Source organism: Genypterus blacodes, unplaced genomic scaffold (genome assembly GCF_046128005.1).
Source record: "Genypterus blacodes isolate CSIRO-AG114 ecotype Tasmania unplaced genomic scaffold, CSIRO-AGI_Gbla_v1 ptg000061l_1, whole genome shotgun sequence".
In the NCBI taxonomy this organism is placed as follows: domain Eukaryota; kingdom Metazoa; phylum Chordata; class Actinopteri; order Ophidiiformes; family Ophidiidae; genus Genypterus; species Genypterus blacodes.
Window position 1 is genome coordinate 622,832 of NW_027466873.1, and position 14,356 is coordinate 637,187.

Genomic DNA, 14,356 nt, shown 5'->3' on the forward strand with positions numbered 1-14,356 from the left:
TGGAACATCACCCCTGTCAAATTTAACCACAGAAGAAGGCTCTTGCTAGGTTAGCTAGCAGGTACAAACTTGACGTTTATATATCTCAGAAGCGTGAAAATGCTCTTGCAAACGGTGAGGCCATGGCTGCTCCGCTGCAGGAGTCTGCCCGCAGCTGTCACCAGGTCCTATTACGCGGATCAGGTCGCTCGACTCGGCTCTCAGCCCGATAAACACGCTGCTGAATATCAGGTAGGTTAGTCTGATGCTAACAGGGGGCGAGCAGAGCTGCAGCGTCACACCAGTGGCTAAAGTTCACCTCACAGCTGTGGAGGCTGGAAAAGATAACAACAACAACAGCAACAACAACAACAAGACAACAGTTTAAACAGAAACAACAAAAATGTCCCTCCTGAAATACAGAGAGGCCAATGCTAATGTTAGCCAGTGGAGTGTCAGAGGTCAAAACCTTGAGCCCAGACCAGACAAACACAGGACTGATTTACAATATAGAATCTAATAATGTATCTGTTTAACTTGGTACATACTGTACACTCTTTATGGTTGCAGGGCAGAGTGAAATCCCAGCAGAGAATCATGTATTGAAATGTATGGGAAACGTGTGGCATGTTAAGAATACTTTAATGTAGTTTTAATTGAGGAATAAGGTGTTATGACATAATCTTTAATATCCCAGCTTGTCCTGTGTGCAGATTGGTGCTTCTGCTCTATGTGGGTGTCAGTAACTTCAGCTTTTTGTGTCATTTTGTTTCGTAAAGGTTGTGAGGTGGTGCTTGTGCCTGTGTCTTGAATAGAAAGGAGCACATTATGTTGATGCTGCCGATACATATGCAACATATTCCAGATTTCAACATGAGCTTAGTAATTAAGTGTTTTTTTTAATGATTTAAATTGGCTTCACCGGTGCAGTACCAAATATTGCCACTTGATGTCCTCACAGCCACAGTTTATTCTCCTTGTTTTGTATCTTGATCTGCCAATCTAGACTTGAGCATGAAGATACACAGCCCCACATTAATTCCTTCATATTAATACTGACTTTATGTGACTGTAGGTAGGATCAGGGCTGTTTTGGTGGTCATCTCTTTACTAAAGCACTAAACGGAGGAGGTCGTGACTTCCTCTATGGGGGGAAACGGCTCAAAAACCTTACTCATTACACTTTCATTAGCTGCAGAATCAGATTGACTTATTTTGTAGCGTGGAAAGGACATCAATCTTGGCAGAGGAGAGGCGCTCTAATGAAGAAAACGCAATAAAACCTAGCTTGATGCTCAGTCAGGCAATGAGTAGAAAGTGGTTTGTACGTGAAATGAGGAGGGTTCTGTCAAAGTCACTGGTCTTATGTGCTTCATCAGCAGATGGGTGAGATCTGCTCCTGACACCACGTTAACGTTCCAACTTCACTTTCCATGAAACTGAATTTGTTGGGAATCAAACTCCCAGCATAGAAGTCTTGGTTGTGCCTTAATGTAGCCTTGATGATGTAGAGTAGAGTAAAGCTGTCAAACGTTTCATCTCAAGGAATAGTTTATGTACACACCAGATGAGATGAGTTAAAGTTTGTTTTTTCGGAGAATCCACAGCGTTCAGTGTTCTGCTGTCTAGTCTGACTTCCCTTCACTGTATCTCACTGCTCAGTTTTTATCCAGAGGCCTCATTTCATGCTTTGACCGCCATGTTTCCCTGCCAACCTGCCTGGGTCAGCATCAAGTCACAGCACAAAGTGAATTTATCTTCCCTATCTCAATGCGGGCCGGTGCTCTGCCAGAAACGTCAATAATAGAAGTCGTTTACATGGACCAAGAAAAACAAACGTGTGTTCATATGTTCTGTGTTTTTCAGGAAAATTATGAGCGAATGCAAGTCCTGGTTGATGAATTGAAAAGTCGAACGGAGAGGATTAAATTGGGTGAGTACAAGCACCCGATGTATTCCAGGCCAGTTTAGATGATCTTTAATGTGAAATTATGCGGAAATATTTTCAATGTGGCAGCCGACACGGAATTGAATTTGTGTTTTTAAAGTTCAGCTGTTGAAATTAGTGAACTTCTTTTTTGTAATCTGGGAAACCAAAAGTGCTGACACGTCCTTTTCTATGACACACTTAACCCCCCACCTGTTCCAGTGGAGCAGATAGTAGGACAGAAACAGGCAATATATTAGGCCCGCGGATATTAAGGTAATCAGGACATCATGTTTCCAGGTGTGCATGTGCAACTACTCCTCTGTTGCCTAAAAAAAGAAAAGCAACTAACAAGTTTGTGTAAAATATTATCCCTCACAGTAAGAGTCTCTCCCCTTGTTATCAAGAATCAGGAAATTCAATGAATCCCAGGCAAATGTAGCTTCTTTTATTATTATTGGGGCTCTTTATTACCGAAAAACAAGTAGGTGTAAAGCTTTTAGAGGGTGCGTTACTAAAAGTTGAGAATAATTTTGGCAAATAAGTGTTGAAGCTGTGGATTATGGATTTCAAAATGTGTTGACGTACAGAAAATGCAGTAAGCTACATTTGTTTCAACATCCGCCTTTTTGACACATTCAGTTAAATATCAACGTTCCAGTGTCCAAACTGTCGCTGAATTGTCTGTTTGTGTGTTATTTTGCGTCTGGTCACTGCAGGTGGGGGAGAGAAAGCCAGGAGACTTCATACTTCTCGGGGAAAGCTCTTGCCAAGGGAGCGTATAGACAGACTGCTGGATCCAGGGTAATAACATAAAACTGCCACCATAGATTTTTACTCATCTGTGCATTTTTAATATTCTACATTGTTAAGTTATATAGTTATAGCCACCAGTCCTGATGCAAGATACTGTATGATTGCCATTATCCTGACCTCTATACACACAAGGTACAGGGAGGGCCAAGATATCATTGTTGTCTTCTTGCAATTAGAATACAGTAGGCACCAGAGTTTCATGTTAAAAAAATATAAAACATCTCCATCTCATGCATGTTTGAAGCTCTTCATTTGTTTTTTTTCCGCAGGACTCCTTTTGTGGAATTCTCCCAGTTTGCAGCGTACGAGTTGTACGGAAAAGAGGAAGTACCAGCAGGCGGCATTATTACAGGGATCGGCCGGGTTTCAGGGTGAGCGCTGTCCACTCTTCAGGCATGAATTTAACTGAATTTAACACCAAATAGAAACTCTTTTGATGTAGTTTTGGCTTAATTTAATCGTGAAAAATCAGCGTCTCTTGGCATCCAGTCATTTCATGTATTGAATCAATATTGGCAGATTTTTATTAGCTGATATCATCTCAGTGTGAATGAAAGGAATAAAAACAAAATACCATCACGTCACAATGATGATGATGATGATAAACAATGTCAGCGTTATAGTGTTTCTGCTACTGCGATTCAGTGTTTACAGCACTATGCAGCATTTGAACAGTCAGAGTTGTATATCACAGCAGATGGTGGTTCAGTTGGTTAGAATAATGGGCCTCCAGAGGCTGCAGCCTGTCAATACTGCATATGATAACCAAACTCACAGGTTCTTTATATATCAGCTGTATATGTTAGAACATTGTCCAGGATTAGTTTATTAGTGCATATTTGTGCCATCATTACCGTGAACATTGAGTATAGACTGGGCTCTTCTTACTACTAATCAGTTCATTCTCTCATTATTCAAATATACCAAAATCAAATTAAAATCAACTTTGATTCCAAACCACAAAGTTCTGCCTCTTGAAATGGTCTGTGTGTTGTCTTTAAGGCCATATAACTCATTCAATTTCACTTCACTGTTCCAATACTGTTTCATAGGGTGGAGTGTGTCATTGTTGCAAACGACGCCACTGTCAAAGGGGGAACATACTTCCCAATTACAGTGAAGAAGCACCTTCGTGCACAAGAAATAGCTCAGCAAAACCACCTGCCGTGCATTTACTTAGGTAAGTTGTTAAAGGTATTGTTAAGGACACTTTTTAAGACCTCTAAAAATACTCTGCATCCTGTAAATCATGGACCTCTGGGGAGAAAAGCCCGATACTTCTGCGTAGACGTAGACCGTCTCAGGCGTACCGGGCTGAGGGTTTCAGGCTGCAGTTCCGCATACAGGGAAAGATAAAAATTGTTTGTGATAAAGTCAGCAGCCAGATGTTGAATTTATAGTCCACTCACAATCTATCACTAACACTCAACCCCGCAGGCTGGAGAGGTGGCTGTAAAAAAGTTTGGTAATGCGTGGATAATGGCGGCTTTGGTCAGCTTGAATTCATGCCGTTACAATGATTTTGGGTGATGTATCACTTTAATAATCAGCGTGGTCTCTAAATGTCCTCATGTTCCTCGCTCCTCTAGTGGATTCAGGAGGGGCCAATCTCCCCCGACAGGCCGATGTCTTTCCAGACCGAGATCACTTTGGACGCATTTTCTACAATCAGGCCCGACTGTCTTCAGATGGAATATCGCAGGTAGACTGATGTTGAATTTCACACACTGAGCATATGGCGCTCCACAACAAAATGGACGGACGCCGCTGTCTCGTTTGTTTAGTTCTATTACAGCAGTACGGTTTTGAGGGACGTGAATGTCAAAGTTGCGCTGTGGCTTAGTCGTAGTTTGTTGTCTGTAGGTAACTTAAGGTAAGTCCAGCTGCCACAAGCATATGGACGACAGATTCATATCCAGATCCTGACCGAGTTCTCCAAAACTTTTTTTAGATTGCAGTTGTGATGGGATCCTGCACAGCTGGCGGAGCATATGTACCTGCCATGGCTGACGAGAGCATCATCGTGCGAAAACAAGGAACCATTTTCCTCGGAGGACCTCCTTTGGTGGGTAAAAGTTTTCACTACACTCTATACATTACAGGGCCAAGTTGGCTCGTTCCCCCGTTAATGGATTGCAGCCTCATCCGGCGCTGCCTGCCACAGTTTTTAACAACATCATAAAGCAAGCATGAGAAATAATTTAATAATATCCTTTAATATGTCCTTTTTGTTGCTGTAATTTCATTCAAGCTATAAATAGTGATTAGTTAGCAGATAACAGGTCACAATGATGGAGAATGCTGCAGTCATATTTCTGTTAATGTGTTGCTGTGCTGTAATCCCTTCTGCCTGGGCCTCGGCAGGTCAAAGCTGCTACCGGGGAGGAAGTATCTGCAGAAGACCTCGGTGGGGCTGATCTTCACTGCAAGTATGAAACAGCAGCGCTTTTTCATGTTAAACTGGCCAAATATCCTATATCATAGTGTTATTCAAGGTGTTGTGGTTCATTTTGGTTATTGTACTATTGTGGTACAGCTTAAATGTGTGTTTTCTTCCAGCTAATGAAAACAAAGACACCGGCTCGATGTGGAGCCAGATTAGCTTCTACTTAATATTTGAATATGTATACAAGTTAACGTACATATCGCATACTTTCTGTAAATCACCAAGATTTTGGCCTCTTTCAGAAAATCTGGTGTCACAGACCATTACGCTTTGGATGATAACCACGCCCTCCATTTGGCGAGGAAAGCAGTACGAAATCTGAACTACAGGAAAAATCTCGAGGCAGGTCCTTTAGCGACACTGATCATTCACATCCGTGGTTCTCCATAGCTTCTCCTGACGTGGGTGCTCTGTCCTTTATTTGGCAGGTGACCACAGAGCCGACTGAAGCTCCTCTCTATCCATCAGATGAACTCTACGGCATCGTCGGTGCTAATTTGAAGCGCAACTTTGACGTCAGAGAGGTAGTACCCCACTTCCCTGTGCTGCGTTTTAAGGTGTAGAGATTCTAGTCCTTAAAGTGGGAGTTGGCCATTTTCTTAATGACCATCTCGCTCTGACACCTCCTGAAGTCCACAACCTATTTGGGCAAATCCCATGAGCCCAAGTGCTTTAAGGTTTTAATTATTATACACTTAAAGCTTCAACCGGGGATGAAATAATGACCAATTCCACATTATTCCTTAAGTGAAAGTCATCAATTTTTGGGAATAATCTCATGCCTCACCTTGATGCTGTGTGCCAAATGGGTGTTTAGTCAAATTCTATTACATTGATTTGTTGTATTCCGACTTTTAAAAATGAGTTTAAGAGCACAAAGACTCATAGTAACACTGTTAATTATTTAAAAATGCGCTTTAAGTCCTTTAGCAGTCTGTCTAAGCATTTAGCCAATAATGAGAGTCTGGCTTCTGTAGCTTGTTTATCTTGTTTCTCTGTGCAGTGGTCACCAGATGTTCTCATGACTTGGACCTTTTGATTGTTGTTTGGGTCCCAGGAGCAAAAATTAACACTAACAGTAAATATATAAAAGTGTCAGTGATCCAGAACTCTATCAGTCAGAAAGTTTAGGTGAACTAGCCGCTTCCTTTTTTTCCGCAGGACTTTGCCCTTCAACTGTTCCAATCATTTTAAAAACAGTTGAGCACAGCTGGTGTCAGAACATATTGTAAACGTAAAAAAAAAACCTCTTCCTAAACCGATAATAAGATTTTTCTCCCCGGCGCTGTGGTTTAGCTTTGCCTCATTGGCCTTTTCATGACTCATTGCAGGTCATTGCCAGAGTCGTAGACGGCAGTAAATTTGATGAGTTCAAGGCTTTCTACGGAGACACACTCGTGACAGGTGCGTAAGACGACATCTTTCCCCTCACCACAGAGATGATTTAGTTTTTGCTGTGGATTCTGCCAACCTCACTGTTTAAACTTGGTCCCCCTGTGCAGGATTTTCAAGAATATTTGGTTACCCCGTTGGAATCATCGGAAATAACGGAGTCTTGTTTTCAGAGTCTGCGAAAAAGGTATCCAAGAAAGAAAGCTTGTTTTTCTTTTCATCCCACAGATGACTCACCTGTACTCTTAGTGTATGTGTGTATGTATTTTTCAATCAGTCCTCTTAGAGCTTAATATGAGGGTTTAATCATCACTTTTCACGTTGTCGCTTTTCACAACTGTTCCAGCTCATTGTTCCCCTGCTTCCCTTGTAGAATGAACACAGCGTTTCTCGGTGAACTCGTCCTTACACAGACATTTTCAACAGCATCGTTTTCCTCTCCTATTGTCTAGTTTTCAACATGCCATGTCGCCTTTTCAACATAAGCTCCTATCTCTGACAAAGAGCTTTCCAACTGTGCCTATTAGCAGCTGAAATATGGAAGGAACAGCATGTTGATGAACAAACATCTCTCTCACACGTGGCCTGGGTCAGGTTGCTGTGGTTTTTGTTGTTGTTGTTGTTGTTGTTGTTGTTGTTGTTCCTTGTCCCTAAATTGTGTTTTGGGCCTGTTTATTGAGAATTGGAGCTCTGCTGTGTTATTATAAAGCCTCAAATTCTTCCTTCATCTTCCCTTACTATTCAGATAGTGAATGGCACACCTGTTATACAGACGAGGAACTTGCAATAAGCCTTCAAATCAAAGCGATTGAATTTGAACAAATAAAGCGTTTCAACAAGCAAATGCAAGCAAAACGTGGAGTGTAAAACTTGAATTAAAAACGGATGAGTAGATGGGTGAAGAGGCAGATTTGCTGCTTACACACAGAATACTAATATTTCGCCTTGATGAAGCTTAGTCTATTTTGACCCTTGACAGCATTGAGCCCCCCTCATACAATAAGCTCTCAAATGGCACTTGGGATGAATGCTGGGCTGTAATAACAGCATTTATAAACTAGAAAAAAGGCGAGAACCATCTTTTTCATTTCATGCAAGACATTTAATTTGGATTTACACAGGCATCAGGAAAATGAATAACTGAATTTGCGATCACGTAGTAATAATCTCTGAAGCGCATTCTGAATTAAATTAGGGAAAATGGTGTTTCTCCATCTCAGCTCTCGGTGAAGTCTCCTAAGGTTATGCACATTAGTTAATCTCAGTGGTGTAATTACTGGAGATGGGGAGCGACGGTGATTCAGACTGACTCAGAGGTGGAACAGACACGCTCAGAGAGAATATAAAAAAATCAATACAGCACCTGCTTTTTCTAGGTTCATTTTTGAGACACCCTGCCCGCCCTGAAGACTCAGTCGGCGTTCTATTCTACTAACTGCTTAACCGCTAAAAGCTACTTTCTGTTTGTGAAGCGGAGAGATAACAGAAAAGATGACATTTCTATTGTTGTGCACACACGGCACGATGCATTATTTTTCGCCAGCTGACTGTGTTTAATAAGCGGCTTTCTTTCACATCGTTTCCGGCTGTTTGCATTTCTATAACACAGGCTTCACTGAAAGAAAACCTGCCGAGGTAAAGGCCAATAACGTAATTCAGGGATACAAAGTGTATGGAAATGAGGTTTTCTACAGAGCGCACAGACTTTTGTGCTCGTTTGCATGTGCAGCGGTCTGTGGCCCTGTGATTTGGTGTTTATTTGTTTGGCAAGGTTGAAAACACTTAAAATTCAAAGTGAAGTGGTAAATAAAACCATCGTGAGAAATGACCTTTCTCCTGTATAGACACATTTCCATCCCAGATGACGATGATTAAGGCGTGTCCTTTTTCTCACTGGGCACGGGTGTTGTTGAAAAAGGGGATATTTTTTGTACCGGGTCTGTTCGGTTTCGATTTTTTTTTTATCTTCAGGCGACATTCTAACATTTCCAATCTCCTCATGGAAGAATTATCTCTAAAATGGATCAAGACAGCCAAATACCAGTCTGCAAAGCATTCTGGAGCCTCAAGCAGCTGAACACGTACTGTTTAGTTCTTTTAAATATATTGTGATATATATATATATATATATATATATATATATACTCAAGGCATTTTTTGACAGTTCATTTTCAGCTTATATCACATTTTTGTCCTGAAGTTGAAAAAATAAAGCTGTTCCAACACATCACATTGAAGACGGAGATAAGATGCTTTTCACCTTTGGGCAGATCAAGAGAATATACTCCATTTCTTAAATTAAACTGTCCTTTTTTTTTTTTCAGGGGACACATTTCATCGAGTTGTGTTGCCAACGGAATATTCCACTTATTTTTCTCCAAAACATAACAGGTTAGTTGGGATTCTTGATGTCTGATTCTTTGTGAGGTATTTTCAATGTCTTTTGCTCATTGGTCAGAATAGAAAAGGCCCAATAATGAGCCTTGTGTTAAATATAGATATTGCATTGAATTATATGATGGGTAAACAGTGATAACATTATATACAGATATGTTGGATAGATTCAGTATTTAATCAAACTCTCAACCACACGGCATAACGCACAAATCTCTTGCTCAACAAACAAGTGTTTCCATTTCAGGCTTCATGGTGGGTCGAGAGTATGAAGCTGGCGGAATCGCCAAAGATGGAGCCAAGATGGTCACGGCAGTCGCTTGCGCCAATGTTCCCAAGATTACGGTGATCATTGGTGGTTCGTACGGTGCAGGGAACTATGGCATGTGTGGCAGAGCCTACAGGTATGCTGACCTCATAATTAATGATGTAATAGCGGATATCTAAGATGTGCGAATGTTATTAAAGGAACAAGTCAGGAACAGAAACAATCTACTTCAAGATCATCAGCTGTGTCTGGAACGTTGATACCTTCACTATTGGTCAAGTAAATACACACTAATTGGATAAGAATGTGTAACAGAAGGAAACTGTAGGCTCTGACGGACACATATTACAGTGTTTGCATGTACTATTTTGTGAAATAGTAATTATGTACAATTAATTGATAGTGACAGTCCAGGTTGCCTCGATAACCAGATGAGAACAGACAAGGGATTGTATTTAGTTTCAACCTCATCCTGCTCATATTGTGTTTTATGTATAAAAATAAATGTATTTATTGATCTTTTGTAGTTTATATGTGTATATAATCTGACGGACAAAGCCCCCTTTGTTCTTCCACAGCCCGAGATTCCTCTACATGTGGCCAAATTCCAGAATTTCTGTAATGGGTGGTGAGCAGGCTGCCACTGTTCTGGCCACCATCACTAAGGATCAGAGAGCGCGTGAGGGAAAAGAGGTAACCATTAAAATATACTGTCTCTTTTATGCCTCATATGCCCTGCAAATGCTGTGGATTTGGTGCCAAAAGTGTGAACATAATGAAGAGCGCTTAGTTTGACACAGGCCTTATACAATGCTAACATTAAATATTAAGTAGGAGTTTGACGTTTTGTTTGCAGGACATGCAAATTCCCTCGGGCACTTAGACTTGTAGTTGCCTTTTAATTTAATGCCTGAAGTATTCCAGTGATGAGTCACGTTGAATGGTGAAACAATCTAGTGGCTGTAATTATATTAACTGTGTCAGGTATGCGGTTATGGGTGCATTAAGAGTGCATTAATAGCCTCAGAATTACAGAGCAAACGCTCACATCAGTTTTCTGACAGCAGGGACCCAATTAGCTGGTTCAACACGGATCCATGTACGACAGTGAAATGACTAATAGTTGTTCAACTTGGAGTCAATCTGAATTGACTCTTTTTCCACCCACACACTCCTCATCCCTGAACTCTTATCAACAAGTGCTGAAGTATATTGTCAATTTAGCCTGCATGCAAAACAAAATGCAAATGCATGCAAATTAACATAAAATCTGTCTGTTCATGCAGTTATCCTGTGCTGTCAGTCCTTTGTGTTGCCACACGTTCAGGCTTTGCTCTTGTCGTGGCTGCCGAGTGTTTGTTTATAGTAATTGTTGCCTTTAATGCAAAAGTGATTGTAAATTCATTCATTTTCAAACCAAGGATGCTCTTTTCCATGACAAATGAGCCTTGTGCTTTTAGCTTGACTGTTTAATTTACTGTGCTGTATACTTTCAGGGCTAAAAGAAATGTTGCAAGATTCACCCCTTTTTGGTGACTTTTGCTCGATTTTCTTTTGGGTTTTATTCACCTTTTCTCCTGCTGAGTCTGCAACTGCATGGACTCTACAGAAAATCCTCCATCCTCCTGAATCTTCTCTATTCAGATTTATAGGCCGCTGTGTCCTTGTCCATCTCTTATCCTTCTTTTTATTGTTGAATAATCTGGAGCCACTGCAACCTCCTTCCTCCATCCTTTACAAATACTCTTTCACACACTCACTGTACCTGCTGACATTGAGTGGCGTACAGAAACTCACTTCTCTTTAAGTATAGTTGCCTTTGACATTTCTTTACTAATGCGTTTTTACCGTTGCTTGTTAAATGAATATGCTGGTATTTTTGTTAAACCTGTTCACTCCACTTCCAGTTCACAGCAGAGCAAGAGGCCGCCATGAAGGAGCCAATAGTGCGGCGGTTTGAGGAGGAAGGCAGCCCGTACTTCTCCAGTGCCAGGCAAGTTTGGTCACGACACAACAATGACGAGTTCATGCCAAAAACCCAAACACAAAAAGAATCAGTTTAATACTGGCACAAAGCTCAGGGCACCCACACACTTTTAGTGCTATTTTCCAATTTAGTAGAATTATTAAAGCTACTCATCATGCATTAGAGAAGATTTTTAGAGATCTTAAGTGTGGGTTCTGTCATACCATGTGCTTTTCTAATATCCTAATGATAATTCCATGTCTAGTTCAAACATTACATAGTGCACTTATTAATGTATCAATTTGCATCAAAGCGGAAACCTGTAAATGTGTGTGTGTGTGTTTGTGTGTTTGAGTGAGAATGTGTGGCTCTTGCTCTTTCACCTCGCTACAGCAGTGTGAAATACACGGTCAGCACAAGCTTACACACTTTTGGGAGAAAAGTGAATTAGTAAAATGAGTCGGATTATAAATTGGCAAGTCTATTGGCCATGAGAGGCTTTTAAAGGTCATTTTCAAACGCCCGAGTCCTTTCGCTCCGTGCCAAATCACAGAATGAGTTGTTAACTTGCGCCGCGTCGATGTTGATGATCGATTCGGACGTTACAGTTGTTTTGGAGCAAACAAAGCACGCTCCAGTAATTAAAGCTTCACTTTACTACTTCATGGTAAACAATCTGTGTGTGCTCGGCCTTCTCTGACGCTGGATTCATCAATAGAATATAGGAAAAAAGCTGAATGACTACAGCAGGAGGCTGATCTTAAACATCTTAATCATTCACTTTAAACCGCGCGATGTTTAAGTAAGTATATGCATTTTACAGAACATTGATACTAGCTTGGTTGATATACTGTATGGAACAAAAAAGAAAAGTAGCAAACATTTTTAACACAAGACAGGAGCGTATTAAAGCACGACTATGAGCGAGGATGTCAGTGAGAGAGAGGCACACATCATCCTGGCACTCTATTAAAGTAACTGATAACAGCTTTCCACGAGTACCACAGGAAGCATCCGATGAGTGGAGGCGAAAACGCTCCTTGGAATAATGTGATGCGCTTTTATTTCCTCGCAGGCTGTGGGACGACGGGATTATCGATCCCGCCGACACTCGTGTGGTTTTGGGTCTCAGCCTCAGCGCGGCGCTGAACGCACCGACGAAGAAGACGCGTTTCGGCGTGTTCAGGATGTGATGCTCTGTGGGCTTTCACAGGCGGAGGAGAGTGACCAACCAATCAGAGCTGGACATTTACTCTGCTTTACTAACTGTTTCTTTTTTTTGTAGTAATATTTGGGTGTGAGAGGAAGAAATAAAATCAGGGGAACGGAGCCGCACAGCGTTGGATTTATTGGGACGTAATGAAAGATGTGCAAGGTTTCCACTGGTCAGCTGTGCCTTAAGTGTTACTTCCTCCTTGTTAAAGCAACAACGCTTACAGAACGGTTTCCCTTTCATAGATTTGTTTTATTAAATATTGTGAATGGTTCAACATAAAAATTTAAAACTTGTTAATAGAAGTGCTTTCTTTTTATGAAGGGCCGTTACTGTTGCCAAGGTGATGCCTGACAGAGAAATATCTACGTAAAGTATCATAAGGGGGCAGTGTTTAGCTAGAAATACCTGCCCGGCTGTGTTGCAGTCGGGCGTCGGGGGGGAAACTTGACATTTCTGTCTTCTTTTCAGATAAACACACCGCTCGTTGTCGCTGCTCTGACACAGGAGCTGCTTGGTGGAAGAACGTTTCTCCTGTGCTCGGTGAAATTCACTAAATCGTTGTTTTTTTTTCTCTTCTGGATATCACTGTGTGTTTGTTTATTCTACCTTCTGACCCAGCCTTCTGTTTCAGTTTCATGTTTATGCTTGTGCAAATGTTGAGTTAGCGGGAGGGAATACGATGTGGTGTGTCCAGATCCCATGCTGGAGGCATAGTGTGTACTGAAGCTGAGCCAGCTTTACTCGGCCAGCTGTCCGTCCTCTCCCTCTCCCTCCCTCTCTCCCTCTCCCTCTCGCCCCCCCATCCTCTCTCTCTCTTTTGAATAGCCTAAAACAGAACATGTGGCATTCAGTTTCCACTCTAGGGTATCGACATAGCTCACTAGAGTCCATTGCATTCCCAATTTGATTCAATCTAAAGTAATGTTTTGGTTTAATTATTACTATTCTCACTTTGGGGAGTCCAGATATAATTCAGGCAAGAGTGTATGTATGTGTGTGTGTGTGTGTGTGTGTGCCACCCACGCTCATCCGCCTCCTACCACTGTTTTTTGAAAATTGGTTTGCTGGTTAAACCTTCATCTCCTTCCACCGAATGTCACTGTGGGAGGCGTAACAAAGCGGTGTGAACCTTTTTTTTTGTTTTGCCAGAGCTGTGCTGAAATAAGGCTACGTGTTTGACAGACGAGTGCCGAGATAACTGGACCTTAACGTTTCATAAAACCTTTAAAGGCTGTTCAAGGTACGTTTGACAGTGAGCAAGGTAGCAGACCGGCGAAATGTCAGCACGCTGATCAATGTGTTATTGTATAGGCAGTAACAGGGATGATATATGATCAAAGGCCGGCTTTTACACTCTTGTCAAACCTGATCTGACCTTTTGCAGACTCCCTTGGTGCTAAAATGTAGCTTTATTGCGGTAATTTCTACTTACTGTGTGGCTTCCAGGTCCCCTTTTACAGAAGGCCAAAGGTGTCCTTTTGTCTGGCCAGAATGTCTGGCAAGCTTTTTATCTGATGTCAAGTGCATGGGCTTTGAGGACATGCATGGATCACAACCTAAATAGTCACTCTGTATTCCAGCAAACGCGTTAAAACACTACTGCTCATACAATACTTTCATTTATTCACCTATTGGCAATCACAAATGTAAACCCTTTTCTTTCCCAGTTAAACATCCATGCTGTTTGTAAGTCCGTCTGCTTTAACCTGAACTTTAACATTTCGAGCGTCTACGAAAGACCAACTTGTAAATAAATAAAAAAAGAGGTCACAACACGAAGTCAGAGTGAAGCGTTGCTCATTATTCATAATGGGAAGACCTTGTAGACTTATTGGGTTGCTATGCCAACCAAATCTGCCAGCATTCTGCTATTTTTCCCGTTTCTAAGTTCAAGCAAACGTGGGATGGTAACTAATGGCTCGGGGGGTCGTCAACTTTTGAGTCGAAAACTT

The 14,356-nt window shown here is 41.4% G+C and overlaps 1 protein-coding gene across 1 annotated transcript; it reads left to right on the top strand.

Moving 5' to 3' along the window:
- On the top strand, positions 1-12,696 carry mccc2 (methylcrotonyl-CoA carboxylase subunit 2). The gene is made up of 17 exons (XM_076154264.1): positions 1-231; positions 1,846-1,912; positions 2,626-2,710; positions 2,992-3,093; positions 3,775-3,902; positions 4,312-4,424; positions 4,674-4,787; positions 5,087-5,151; positions 5,411-5,510; positions 5,597-5,692; positions 6,500-6,572; positions 6,671-6,747; positions 8,885-8,951; positions 9,202-9,358; positions 9,801-9,915; positions 11,130-11,215; positions 12,264-12,696. The coding sequence occupies exons 1-17, from the start codon at positions 100-102 to the stop codon at positions 12,379-12,381; spliced, it is 1,695 nt and encodes a 564-aa protein (XP_076010379.1). The 5' UTR covers positions 1-99; the 3' UTR covers positions 12,382-12,696.
- Positions 12,697-14,356: the final 1,660 nt, after the last annotated feature.